The sequence below is a fragment of the Oncorhynchus tshawytscha genome, linkage group LG04, assembly GCF_018296145.1.
Source record: "Oncorhynchus tshawytscha isolate Ot180627B linkage group LG04, Otsh_v2.0, whole genome shotgun sequence".
NCBI lineage: Eukaryota > Metazoa > Chordata > Actinopteri > Salmoniformes > Salmonidae > Oncorhynchus > Oncorhynchus tshawytscha.
Window position 1 is genome coordinate 39,650,333 of NC_056432.1, and position 14,825 is coordinate 39,665,157.

Here is a 14,825-nt window from a genome sequence, read left to right on the forward strand (position 1 = left end):
AGACAGGTAGGCATACAAACGACATTGGGATCATATTCTTACAGATAACGAGAAAGAGGCAAAGAAGACAATGAAAGGAAGCCATTTTACAGTACTGAGACAGAGACCCACCCAGAGTGATTGATCTTGAGGCAACATCTGTCTCCAGAAGGTAAGCGTTAAGAAAGACCAAATTGCTCCCGTAAATACCTTCCCCAGCGCACCACGGCAGTGCACTTCAGTTCTTCCTATGAAGACAGCAGTGTAGAATGAAGCATGGTTACAGATGTGCCAATTAGAGCCCACAAAATGGCAGCATTGTCTGCAGGTCTCAGCCTAAGCCTTGCTGTCCTGTTTCTTATTGAGGGGCTCAGTCAATGCTGCTCTGCCACACCACACCACACACAACTCTCTCTCTCTCTCTCTCTCTCTCTCTCTCTCTCTCTCTCTCTCTCTCTCTCTCTCTCTCTCTCTCTCAATTCAGACAAATTCTCTCTCTCTCTCCATCACTCTCTCGCTGTACAAGGGGATAAGTGGATGATGCATGACAACTTGCCACGCCACTGATGACACAATGACTGCTAACGCTCTGTAACATATTTTTCTCTTTAGAGTGAAAACACAATAGAACTATCTATGATGCAAAATATGTTTCTGGCTCACAGCTGGATGTATTTGTGTCAGAGGGTTTTTCTTCACTTTTTGTTAATAGCCTATATTTACTAGCCTACTGTTATAACCTACTAAGAGTATCATTCGGTGTTAGTGTCAAATTAATTACAATCTAGGTCTTTATAATAACCTTATCCCACATTTCCCAAAGCAGTAATATCCTCCATGCAATATCACTGAACAAAAATATGAACACTCAACAATTTTAAAGATTTTACTGAGTTACAGTTCATATAAGGAAATCAGTCAATTGAAATAAATTAATTTGGCTCTAACCTATAGATTTCACATGACTGGGAATACAGATATGCATCTGTTGGTCACAGATATCGTAGAAAAGGGTAGGGACGTGGATCAGAAAACCAGTCAGTATCTGGTGTGACCACCATTTGCCTCATGCAGAGCGACACATCTCCTTTGCATAGAGTCGATAAGACTGTTGATTGTGGCCTGTGGAATGTTCTCCCACTCCTCTTCAATGGCTGTGCAAAGTTGCTGGATATTGGCGGGAAATGGAACCCGCTGTCATACACGTCGATCCAGAGCATCCCAAACATGCTCAATGGGTGACATGTCTGGTGAGTATGCAGGCCATGGAAGAACTGGGACATTTTTAGCTTCCAGGAATTGTGTATAGATCCTTGCAACGTGGGGCCGTGTATTATCATGCTGAAACACGAGGTGATGGTGGCGGATGAATGGCACGACAATTAGCCTCAGGATCTCATCGCGGTCTCATCATCAAATCAAATTGCCATCGATAAAATGCAATTGTGTTTGTTGTCTGTAGCTTATGCCTGCCATACAGTAACCCCACTGCCACCATGGGGCACTCTGTTCACAATGTTGACATCAGCAAACCGCTCGCTCACACGACGTCATACACACTGTCTACCATCTGCCCGGTACAGTTGAAACCATTTGCCCACTGAAGTCGGTTAGAATGCCGAACTGCAGTCAGACTCTGGTGAGGACAACAAACATGCAGATGAGCTTCCCTGTGACGGTTTCTGACCGTTTGGGCAGAAATTCTTTGGTTTTGCAAAACCACAGTTTCATCAGCTGTCCGGATGGCTGGTCTCAGACAATCCCGCAGGTAAAGAAGCTGGATGTGGAGGTCCTGGGCTGGCGTAGTTACACATGGTCTGCAGTTGTGAGGCAGGTTGGAAGAACTGCCAAATTCTTTAAAATCCGTTGAAGGTTGCTTATGGTCAACAAATGAACATGCAATTATCTTACAACAGCTCTGGTGACATTCCTGCAGCCAGCATACCAATTGCACACTCCCTCAAAACTTGAGACCTCTGTGGCATTGTGTTGTGTGCCAAAACTGCACATTTTAGAGGGGCCTTTTATTGTCTCCAACACAAGGTGCACCTGTGTAATGATCATACTGTTTAATCAGCTTATTGATATGCCACACCTGTCAGGTGGATGGATTATCTTGGCAATGGAGAAATGCTCACTTACAGTGATGTAAACAAATTTGTGCACAAAAGTTGCGAGAAATAAAACAAATTTAAGCATGACATTTTTTTGGGATCCTTTATTTCAGCTCATGAAACATTGGACCAACACTTTACATGTTGTGTTTATATATATTTTTCAGTATAGATATGATATATGATGTAGTGTACTATTATAATAGGCTCATAATAATAAGCTACTAAGAGAGTTATACAGTGTACTTGGTCACTGATGCCTGGGGGTCCTTAGTGAAATTTGGTTTGGTGGACCCCCCATCTCACGGCAAAACATTTAAGTGACACCCCTGTTGACGGTGGACAGAAATTAAAGTTTTGCCATGGGGCGTAGAATAATGTTGCCGCTTTAAAGCAAGTTTTCTGCAATTCTACACATTTTGCCATGGCAATACTACCCATGTTTGCCATGGGGTGAAGAAAAATGTTTGCCGTTTTAAAGCAAATTTCCCACAATTCTACCCATTTTGTAATGACTTATACCATGCTAATATGACATCTGCGTGCCCGGTCGGTATTCGGCCATGATTGCTACAAGTTTAGATAGCTGGCTAGACTAAATACCAATCTAAATATTGATAGCTGACATGGCTAATTAAGTGACGGCCAGTGACTGACATAACAATAGAAAATTGGGGGCCCTAACCTGGTGTCAATGAAGCATACTCTCCCCCAGCCTCCAACTGACATGTTCCTGTTCTCATGCTTCTACAAGCAGTGAGTAACAACAGGGTTTTTCCTTTGCATAGTGCCACCCAATGGTTCAAAGTGGAACCAACTGTAAGAAGGGGGGCCTTATGCTATTTATTATCATACACACCAAAATTACTTTACTTTCTTTATCTGTTCTAACGCCAATAAATGGAGCACTGGTCAAATCACAACAAGTTGCCCCTAAATACTGACCTAAAGTTGGTTTTGTAATGTTATATATACAGCAGTATATAAAAAAGTGCAAATAATTATCCTTGCTACCTATTTGCTGTCAGCAAGTTATAGTGTAGTTTAACTAATTTCACTTAAATTCAAGTGTTGGCGTTATGCTATTTATTATCATACACACCAAAATTACTTTACTTTCTTTATCTGTTCTAACGCCAATAAATGGAGCACTGGTCAAATCACAACAAGTTGCCCCTAAATACTGACCTAAAGTTGGTTTTGTATTTCAACATCTAATGGTAAAGGGCAGGGATTTGGGCAGGGTCAACTGATCCTAGATCCGTACAAAGAGCCAACTTTAAGGCGCGAGCGACCGCCCACGTTTGAGAAGGCGCGGTGGGCCCTCAGCCAATGGGATTCGGACATATCCGGCTTCGCTGCAGAGGGAAGTTCACTGTTGTTACTTTACAAAGGAGAACGTTTTCTGATAGTGAATTTGAACACAACATACAGGTTGGTAATTTAATGTCGCTGATGGTGTGTTAGCTACATACACATTTTATGACGGCTTATTTTAGGATAGTATGGAGCTACATTTGAAACAATTTTGATTGCTATGCTAGCTATGCCTTTGCTTGTGACAGCGCGTTAGCCAAACAAGCTAGTAGTAAAACGTGGTGGTAACGTTACTATTTTGATTCCTGCATCATTTATTTCCTACCTACATCACTCATGTAGGTTGAGTGTGTTTTGTGTGTCAACGGCAGGAGGACTTTCTGGGTGTTTAATCAAACGAGAGAGTGTATATTTACGTCTCAACCCGAGAGCATGAAATACTGACATCTCGAGGTGGCTCATAAGTATTGCATTCCAATTGAAGTACAGGTAATGGAGTAAAGTACATAGGTAAAAAGACTTTAATGTACTACTTAAATCGTATTTTGAGGGGTCTGTACTTTACTGTTTATATTTTTTGATTACTTTTACTTCACTACATTCCTAAACCAAATTATGTACTTTTTACTACATACATTTTCCCTGACACCAAAAGTTCTCATTACATTTTGAATGCTTAGCAGGACAGGAAAATGGTCTAATTAACACACTTATCAAGAGAACATCCCTGGTCATCCCTACTGCCTCTGATCTGTTGGACTCACTAAACACGTTTTGTTTGTAAATTGTCTGAGTGTTGGAGTGTGCCCCTCGCTATCTCTAAATGAATAAAAACTAGAAAATGTTGCTGTCTGCTTTGCTTAATATAAGGAATTTGAAGTGATTTATACTTGTACTTAAGTATATTTTAGCAATTAGATTGACTTTTTATACCTAAAGTATATTTAAAACCAAATACTTTTAGACTTTTACTCAAGTAGTATTTTGCCGGGTGACTTTTACTTAAGTCATTTTCTATGAAGGTGTCTTTACTCAAGTATGACAATTGGGTACTTTTTCCACCACTGAGTACAGTACAAACAGTTACAGCACAGTTAAAACAGTATGCTCGTGTGGAATTTAGGGGCTTACATGATTCCATGTTAATGTCATAACATTTGTTTTAGCCATATACCTGGCTCTGGTTTTTGATAGTTACTTCTCTAGTTACCTTTTAATAAAGCAATTTATAGAAAGTCTCTATTGAAAATGTTCCTAACATACAGTACATAATTTATATTCAGTTGCCATTAAGGGTGGCTGGAAAAGTGATGTATTTTATATCATGTGGAACCTGAAAAGATTTATTCCACAATGCATTGTGTGTGAGATGTAAAAAGCGTAGTAGATCTGGTTTGGCAGAAGCAGTTACTGTGATGTCACCAACAGTAATAGAGCACAGAATAACAGTGTGGGCTCCAATGTTTGCTTCTCTTCTAAACACTACTGAGTGACCAAACCAGAGAAGAAGATAATGTCTCATTAACAACTGCTAAGGGTGGTCTCATTTTGTACAATAACATCTGATGCATTTATGTTTAAATATGAAAAGAATTAGCTAAATTTCTTTTGTGCATTTTAGGGCCCTTTAGTTAATGTTCTGGCCTATGGTTCCTGTCATATTTTTGTGAACAGATGCACATTTCATAACACAAATGGGTGATTTGGCAGCAATTAAATATATTTTTTATTGTTTAAGTTTCTTGAAAAAATGTAACAAATTATTTTCTTATTTTGTCAGGAACCAGGGTTGGGGTCCATTCCAATTTAATTCAACATTTTAATTATTGAATTCACTCAAGAAGTGGAGAATTTACATTTAATTAAATTCAAATTGTATAAATCTTCAAGTTATTGAATTGAAATTAGACTGTGGGCTTTTTGAGTATGAATTGAATTGGAATTATAAAAACATTTTAAAGAAAAATACCACAAAAAATGTTTTCATTAGTCCATACAGTCCCAAAATGTTTTCATTAGTCCATACAGTCCCAAAATGTTTTCATTAGTCCATACAGTCCCAAAATGTTTTCATTAGTCCATACAGTCCCAAAATGTTTTCATTAGTCCATACAGTCCCAAAATGTTTTGATCAAGTTTTCAAGATAAAGAACATAAAAAATACAGAAAGTCTAAATAAATACATTTTTAAAAATCGACCACTGCGACACAAAGAAACGCCTGTTGCAAATTCGCAAGATTTTAGTTCTAGGTGTCCAAGATGAGCTAATACTTATAATCAAGGAAAGGGGATACCTATTTAGTTGCACAACTGAATGCATTCAAGTGGTGTGTAACGAGGTGGTCGTAAAACACAACCCGTGGTGTACAGTGTCATTATAGCTAAAAACAACAATAACCTGCATACCACTATACTCAACCTCTTGTGTGTTGACTGTATGTGTCTCCTGCATTTAACCCAACCCTCTCTGAATCAGAGAGGTGCATGGGGCTGCCTTACTCTACGTCCACAGCAGTTGTTGGGGGTTAACTGCCTTGCTCAAGGGCAGAATGGCAGATTGTTCCACCTTGCCAGCTCAGGATTCGAACCAGCAACCTTTTGGTTACTGGCCCAACGTTTTTAACCGCTAGGCTACCTGCCGCCCCCTCAGTTATAATTTGAAGGTAGGAAACTATAAGAAGGAAACTACAGACGATCAACCTAGTCTAGGCTAACTCCTGATGGAACCTGCTTGGTGCTAGGCTGTCTAAATGGAGGAAGACTCAGTATAGCCTATTGGAGAACTGATCTTTTATTCTTTTGAAATAACGTCAACAATTTAAGAAAACCTTCCTTTACCCAAAGTCCACAAACATATCTTCGAAAAAGTATTTTACAACAATATTGACTCAGCCGCATCTTATTTCACTCTAAATGCATTTTGGACGAAGCGTGTGTGTGTGTGAGCCAGTTGGGTATGCGGCATACCACAATACTCAACCTCTTGTGTGTTGAAAGCTGTGCTCCCATCACAGGTCAACAAGAGGCGTTTGTCCTTAATTTGGTTGGGCTTTTTTTTCTCTCTTTTAAACAAGTAATTATATATTCACATCGCTGAGCCATAGGGGCTTTCCAGCAGAGATGATGGCAAGACATTAAACAAGTGGTGTGTAACGAGGTGGTCGTAAAACACAACCCGTGGTGTCCCTTACAGACCTGTCATTATAGCTAAAAACAACAATAACACACGCCTGCCAGCTCCGGACACACACACTCTGTTCTCAGGCTACACAAGCACATACACACCTGACACACACACCGTCACAACCCCCCACCAGTTTATCCTCATCATAAAAGGTGAAGAATGTGTGGTTTATTTCTCAGTAGGGTTCGATGAGAGACAAGGAAGAGATGGAGAGATGGGGTTTCGGTCTAAGACGGCCCAGCACTCCCCTCCTTGCTGTAAGTTCAACTGTATTTGCCATTTACAGTACATGGGCCTACATCTGTGATACAAGCACGTGTTCTGAGATTCTCCATACAGCATGCTTTTAATTCACTTCTAGGTTTAATCTGTGTCTGTGAAACCGGCCCTAAGAGTCAGGGGCGACAGGTAGCCTAGTGGTTAGAGCGTTGGGCCAGTACCCGAAAGGTTGGTGGATTGAATCGCTGAGCCGACAAGGTAAAAATAGGTTGTTCTGCCCCTGAACAAGGCAGTTAACCCACTGTTCCTAGGCCATCATTGTAAATAAGAATTTGTTCTTAACTGACGTGCCTAGTTAAATAAAAAGAGTTGGGCTACTTTAAAAAAGTGCCTTGTTCTCTACATCCTTGATTAGGTTGGGATGTTGAGGCCTGAGTCCTTTAAAACACTACCCTGGTGTTGTGTATGTCTGTTTCTTCTGGCTGCTCGAATGGAATACAGGGTGAGGACAAATTCACTTTGTCCCCGATGGGCCATATGTTTGAAGAGCCTTGTTGTGATTTTTACTGCTTCTGTCACTTTGCAACACCCACAGAACATGTTATTGTTCTACTTCAGCCCTCCATGCCTCTGGAGAAGGGTTGCACTATTCTGGTAACTTTCCCAAAATCCACAGGTTTTCCAGAAATCCCGGATAGAATACTCCTGGAATTGGTAGGAAGTACGGGAATCCTCCATACGGGATTTCTGGAAAACCTGAAAATGTTGGGAATTTTGCAACCCTACTTTGGATGCCTTGTCCTGCTAGCACAAGAAATAGTGTTCCCTGAGCTGTGTATCATATCTGTCTGTTTGTCTTCCATAGACCCTGCTCTGCAACAGGCTGCCCCAGCCCCAATAGCACCATGTCCCAGGCCCAGACGGGATCCATGGCTGGCCTAAAGCCCCAGGAGGTAGCCTTCTGGCTAGGAAAGGCAGTGGAGTGGGGCCAGACTGAGAGCCCAGACACCCAGAGAGACACCTGCCTCCACCTGGGCCCTCTCAGGGCCTTCCTCCAGCTCCTCCTCACAGACATACACATGCGGGTAAGTGGACAGTGCCCTGCCCCATCCCAAACATCCCAACACCCATTTTTCTGGCCCCTTCTCCTGTCTGCTAGCAGATTTGAATGTATCAGATAGGTGGATCATATTGCTAAGCTACTGTACACCTAGAGGTTCCTGTAGATCTGCTAACCATTGAATGGGTAGGAGAAGAGGAACGGGTAGTGTCTGGACCGGATCAGAGGCCGTATGTTTTAAGCTTCTCACAATAAGAGTGCTGATCTAGGATCAGATGCCTGTCCCCTGTCCACTTAATCTCATTCATTGTGATCTAAAAGGCAAAACTGATCCCAGGTCAGCACCAACTCTGAAAGGTTTAGAAGAGTTGTGGACTGTGTGTAAGAACATACTCACTGACAGAACACCCAGGCTCATCCAGTTAATTAGTGCAGTTCAACAATTAGGCTGATCCATTAAGAGCTCGGTTGAAGCTCTATGCTACTGTAAACATTATCAGCCCCCCCCCTCCCCTCCACACACACCTGAGGTCTCCCTCTCTAACACTGGCTGGTCTGTGTGACTAGTTGGCAGTGCTGCTATGTTGAGTTAGCCAGCTAATAGTTGTCAGGGGACTGCCAACGCTAACCTAATGTATCCTCAAGTGTACCAGATTTTGGAGAGGGGTGAGTGACTCTGTGAGGATCCAGTGTTAGAGGGGCTGTACCTTCAAACTAACCATCATGCTCTTTCTATCTTTTCAATCTTTTTTTCTCTTTCTATTTTCTCTCTCTGTCTCTCTCTCTATATATATTTCTCCCTCTCTCCCTCCATCCCAATGTGCTCTCCAATCTCAGAAAACATTTTAGAAAAAGGCTCGCTGCCGTTATCCACGGAAGAGGAGGTATTGAAAACAGGTGTCAATAATGTTGACCCTTTTTTTTCTGAACAATTGTATAATAATATTTTTTTTTTGCATACAATACAGCACGGTATTTGAATTATTTATTTTCTACAGTAATATTTGCTCACCTTTATCAAGGGGTCAATCATTTCAACCCCACTTTATGTCAGCCCCAGGGTGAGAGCATCTGCAATGTGAAAGGGAGGGAGGGAGAGAGTGAATGAGTGTGAAGGAGAGAGGGAAGGATCGCTTAATTGGAGTGAAATCCTTTCCCGGCAGAGGGCTCATAAAAGAGTGGTTAAGTAAAATACTTCTCGGCACCAGTGTTGCCTTCTTTGATGACTAGAAGACTTTATTGTGGCTTTCGCCTCGAGGATGAAAAAAATATTCCAATTAATATCCATTTCCTAATTTGCTTTGGGTTAGGACCCAAGGAGCTGTATGTGTGTTTGGTTTTCCTTCTGGCTGGTGGGGGCCTGCTGGATACACTCATATACACACTCACTTAAGAGTCAGCATTACAAGTCTGTGTGCGTGTGTGTGCATGCATGTGCGAACGAGTGAGTGTGAGTTGGTGTCAGTCTGTGCGTGACAGTGTGTGCATACGTGGAGTACGCAGTTCTTAGATACTTACCTATACCACTGACACCTTCCATGGGAATGAATGTCTCTAGTACTGCCCAAGGGAGGCAAGGGTTGAGTCTCAAATGCACCCCATTTCCCTGTACACAGTAGTGCACCACTTTCAACCAGGGCCCATAGTAGTGCACTATAGATCAGTGGATTGACGTTGCTTTGTCATATCTTTGCCCTGATGACATCGTTGGACAGGCAAAGGGTCCCATAAACTCCCTGTGATCCCCACGTAATCAGCCACTTCTGTTCCTAGATGTCTGGGTATGCACAGTAGATACAGCATGTCTAAAGCTCTGCTTTTTATGAGAGACAGTATTAGTGTGCCCAGTCACTAACGTGATGCTGATTTGGCTCTGGTAATTGGTGATAATTATTTTCTGTTGCGACGGCTCATTCTTTCTTTCTTTGAGGCCTGTATGGTATGTTTCAATAGCCTCAAACTGTAATAAAGATCTTATTGTAAATAAATATTCCTTCTGGGTTGCGTCATACAAGGGGCACACACACACACACACACACACACGCACACACACACACACAGGCGTGTCATGTTAAACTGAGACCATGTGTTATGTACAGGATTGAAAAGAGTGTGACGCTTTGAGTGTGTTCCAATGTACAGTACATTGGCAGGGTGAGCACATGTTGAAGTGATGCATAGAGAGGCCATCGGAAAGAAATGCGACAACAGTACCGCCCTGGCTGTGTCACACACAAGATGCTAGGTCTACATTTTTAAGAGATGCTACATCGTTAACGCCCCAGGTTCCAATGAATGACATCAGGGACTCTGTTTAAGACTGGAGAAATACATGCTTCCTTCCTTCCTCTCTACCTTGGGTAATCATAGGTTGGAATTAGGTTGGTAACCTTGCTTTCTCTAATCAAATCAGGTAGAGATCAGTGATTTCTGAACATTCTGTAGCGTCACACCCTTCTGAACAGACCCGTTGTGTCATTGGTCAGTATTAAGTTAGCAACGACTAGCTGCCATTCCCTACAGTGTTCTGCTACAAGCTCTCCATTTTTAATTAGCTGGAGAGAAATGTTTTAAATGGCCCCTTGTTGCTGTGAGCTGAAGAGTCTTCCACGCACAACCAGATGCTCGCTTAAAAAAAGCACACACACTCACACACTCGCGTACAGTTTGTAAGCGGGCAAAGCTGAGCCCCAACACCCCAAACTACCTGGCCCGTCACACCCATCTGTTTTGTGTATCTCTCACACTTCTCAACACATGATGTGTTCTCGCTCTGGGGGAAAATTAAACCCAGGAAATGTTTATGGGTGAAATGTGAAAAACAAACTTGTACTAAACTTATGAATGCTTTGTTTTTAGTTTTTTTACTCTAGTTACTTAAGATTGCACAAGTGGGTCCTGGCAATCTGTTTGGGAAACTCTGTCATGGTACTGTATATGCTACAGTACACACGGGAGTTGTGTACGCTGCAGTACACACGGGAGTTGTGTACGCTGCAGTACACACGGGAGTTGTGTACGCTGCAGTACACACGGGAGTTGTGTACGCTGCAGTACACACGGGAGTACGCTATTCACACAGTGTGTACGCTATTCTATGCGAGAAATTGCCAAGAAAGTGAAGATCTCGTACAAGGCTGTGTACTACTCCCTTCACAGAACAGCGCAAACTGGCTCTGACCAGAATAGAAAGAGGAGTGGGAGGCCCCGGTGCACAACTGAGCAAGAGGACAAGTACATTAGTGTCCAGTTTGAGAAACAGACACTTCACAAGTCCTCAACTGGCAGCTTCATTAAATAGTACCAGCAAAACACTAGTCTCAACATCAACAGTGAAGAGGCGACTCCGGGATGCTGGCCTTGTTGGGACAGCCTTGGTTTGGCCCACCGGACAGAGGAACTCTGCCCAGAAGGCCAGCATCCCGGAGTACCTCTTCACTGTTGACGTTGAGACTAGTGTTTTGCGAGTACTATTTAATGAAGCTGCCAGTTGTGAACTTGTGAGGCGTCTGTTTCGGTAAATATTTGCCGTTTCCACCTAGAATAGTAATTTACATTATTAACAATGTCTACACTGTATTTCTGATCAATTTGATGTCATTTTAATGGGCAAACAATGTGCTTTTCTTTCAAATACAAGGACATTTCTAAGTGACCCCAAACTTTTCAACGGTAGTGTATGCTACAGTACATGGTAGTGTATGCTACAGTACATGGTAGTGTATGCTACAGTACATACAGTCAGTCAGTCAGTTATAGGGTATTGTCCCAAATGGCACCCTAATCCTATGCACTACTTTTGAACAGATGGGTCCTGGTCAAAAGTAGTGCATTACATAGGGAATAGGGTGGCATTTGGGACACAGCCTTGGTTTGGCCCAGTCATGTTGGTGTGGAGTGTATGTTAGTGTCCGTGCTTTGTGTGTTTCCAGATCTCCACCACAGAGACCATGAGGGCTATTCCCTTCGTAGGCCAGTTCCTCGGCCGCCTCTGCTGGAACCCCTATGTCACTGCGGATGGTGAGTGGACTGTCAATAGGGTATGGTTCGGTGGATGGATGGATGCCTTGCCTAATGTGTTATCTTGTGTTTTGTTGTGTGTCCTGTGTTCAGCTGAGAGCCGCTCACTCCTGCTCCAGAGTCTGTGGAGTCTGTATTCAGAGGAACCTCATAACGCTGTTGAGAGGAAGGCCAACCAGTGGATACGGGTAATATAATCTATCAATATATCAATCATTCTATCCCTTCATCAATCATATTTTGTATGCACAAAAAAACAAAAACATTTAGCACTTACACCTGTGTCCTTGTCTATGATTCCCTAACTTGAGACATAGTGAGACATACAGTACCAGTCAAAAGTTTGGACACCTACTCTACTCATTCAAGGGTTTTTATTTATTTTTACTATTTTCTACATTGTAGAATAATAGCAAAGACATCAAAACTATGAAATAACACATATGGAATCATGTAGTAACCAAACAATTGTTAAACAAATCAAAATATATTTGAGATTCTTCAATGTAGCCACCCGTTGCCTTGATGACAGCTTTGCACAATTTTTGGCATTCTCTCAACCAGCTTCACCTGGAATGTTTTGCCAGCAATCTTAAAGGAGTTCCCACATATGCTAAGTACTTTTAGGCTGCATTTCTTTCACTTTGCGGTCCAACGAGGTCCAACTCATCCAAAACCATCTCAATTGGATTGAGGTCGGGTGATTGAGGCCAGGTCATCTGATGCAGCACTCCATCACTCTCCTTCTTGGTCAAATAGCCCTTACATAGCCTGGAGATGTGTTGAGTCATTGTCCTGTTGATAAACAAACGATAGTCCAACTCAGCGCAAACCAGATGGGATGGAGTATCGCTGCAGAATGCTGTGGTAGCCATGCTGGTCAAGTGTGCCTTGAATTCTAAATAAATCACTGAGTCTCACCAGCAAAGCACCATCACCTCCATTTCTCACGGTAGGAACATACACATGTGGAGATCATCTGTTCACCTAATCTGCGTCTCACAAAGACATGGCGGTTAGAACCAAAAATCTCAAATATAGACTCATCAGACCAAAGGACAGATTTCCACCGGTCTTTGACCATTGCTCGTGTTTCTTGACCCAAGAAAGTCTCTTCTTCTTATTGGTGTCCTTCAGTAGTGGTTTCTTTGAAGCAAATCGAAAGTCTCCTCTGAAGAGTTGATGTTGTGATATGTCTGTTATTTGAACTCTGTGAAACATTTATTTGGGCTGCAATTTCTGAGGATGGTAACTGTAATGAACCTATCCTCTGCAGCAGAGGTATCTCTGGGTCTTCCTTTCCTATGGTGGTCCTCATGAGAGCCAGTTTCATCATAGCGCTTGATGGTTTTTGCGACTGCACTTGAAATGTTCCGTATTGACTGACCTTCATCTCTTAAAGTAATGGTGGACTGTCGTTTCTCTTTGCTTATTTGAGCTGTTCTTGCCATAATATGAACTTAGCCCTATTTGGTAAAATACCATCTTCTGTATACCACCCCTACCTTGTCAAAACACAACTGATTGGCTCAAGTGCATTAAGAATGAAAGAAATTCCACAAATTCAGTTTTAACAAGGCACACCTGTTAATTAAATAGCATTCCAGGTGACTACCTCATTACGCTGATTGAGAGGAATGCCAAGCGTGTGCAAACCTGTCATCAAGGAAAAGGGTGGCTACTTTGAAGAATCTCAAATATAAAATATATTTTGATATGTTTACAATTTTTTGATTACTATGATTCCATGTGTTATTTCATAGTTATTTTTTTCAATTTAAAGTTTAAAGTTTTCTTGTTTTTCAATCAACCAACAAAACACATTCCACATTCACAGATGTGACAGGCATTAAAAAAAGAAAAAGTAAAAAAATAATAATACATTTGAAAAAATAAAAAATACAATTAAAATGAATGATAAAGTCAAATAAAAGCATTTATTTTTCTTAATCTATTTATTTTCCTTGGTGCATATATATATATATATATATATATATACATACGTACATACATACACACATATACATACATATATACACACACACACATAAGCACACGTACTCAAAAACTAAATTAAAATAAAAACACACAAAAAAACATATAACACTTGCAGCAGCACTATCAAGGTTCTTATCAGCTATTTCAAGCATTCGCTGAGACGACGGGCCAATAATTCGTTTGTAGGTTTTACAGTACCTTACACAACATGTATCTGCGCATTTCCCTAGTCACCCCGTTCACTCTGTCCAGTTTGAAATATAGTTGAATAGTGGAGACCAGAGTCTATCAAACTTGGGCTGTCTCTTGTGGAGGTCATAAGTGAGCTTTTCAAGAGGAAGAAAGTCAACAATCTGGTCAATCCACATTTTAAATGTAGGAGGGGTATTAGAGGCCCACAATAGAAGAATACATTTCTTAGGAAAGTATGTAATAGTCATAAGCAAATTTTCTCTGTCAGGAAAAAGAACAAAGTCCTGCTGGGCATTAAGAAGATAGATACACGGGGTCATATCAAACTGTACCTCTATTTTCTGTGCAGCAGTATGTACAGATTGCCAGAATCTGGCAATCTCCCTACAGCTCCAAAATACATGCATATAGGTTCCACTTTCAGAGGTACATCTTTTACAGTTAGGAGACATATCTGTTTTCATTCTATGGAGTCTCAAAGGAGTATAATAAAATTTGTACAAAAATTTGTAATTCGATTCTTTCATTTTTATACTGGTAGAGGAGCAGTATACCCTGTCGCAAACCTCCGCCCATAACTCATCACTGATAGTCAGACCAAGGTCATTTTCCCAGATTATTTTCAAAGGAGTAAAGGAGGAGCTTCCTTTCTCAGAAAGGAGTCTATAGATGTAAGATATTTGGCCTTTAATGGATTGTGCTGTGACAAGAAGGGTTTCAACTTCATTCAACTGAGTTGTA

At 41.4% G+C, this 14,825-nt stretch overlaps 1 protein-coding gene across 4 annotated transcripts in view; it reads left to right on the forward strand.

Moving 5' to 3' along the window:
* The first annotated feature begins 3,411 nt into the window (after nt 1–3,411).
* fancc (FA complementation group C) overlaps nt 3,412–14,825 on the forward strand; it is a 45,794-nt gene continuing 34,380 nt past the window's right edge. The window contains exons 1-6 of one of the 4 annotated variants that reach the window (XM_042320720.1): nt 3,419–3,527; nt 6,775–6,852; nt 6,957–7,072; nt 7,680–7,899; nt 11,807–11,894; nt 11,988–12,082. In XM_042320720.1, coding sequence (XP_042176654.1) covers nt 7,720–7,899; nt 11,807–11,894; nt 11,988–12,082 — 363 coding nt within the window. In that variant the 5' untranslated portion in view covers nt 3,419–3,527; nt 6,775–6,852; nt 6,957–7,072; nt 7,680–7,719. Of the gene's footprint in view, nt 3,528–6,774; nt 6,853–6,956; nt 7,073–7,679; nt 7,900–11,806; nt 11,895–11,987; nt 12,083–14,825 lie in introns of all 4 variants that reach the window. The other 3 variants (XM_024418070.2, XM_024418069.2, XM_024418071.2) reach the window with 3 other exon arrangements.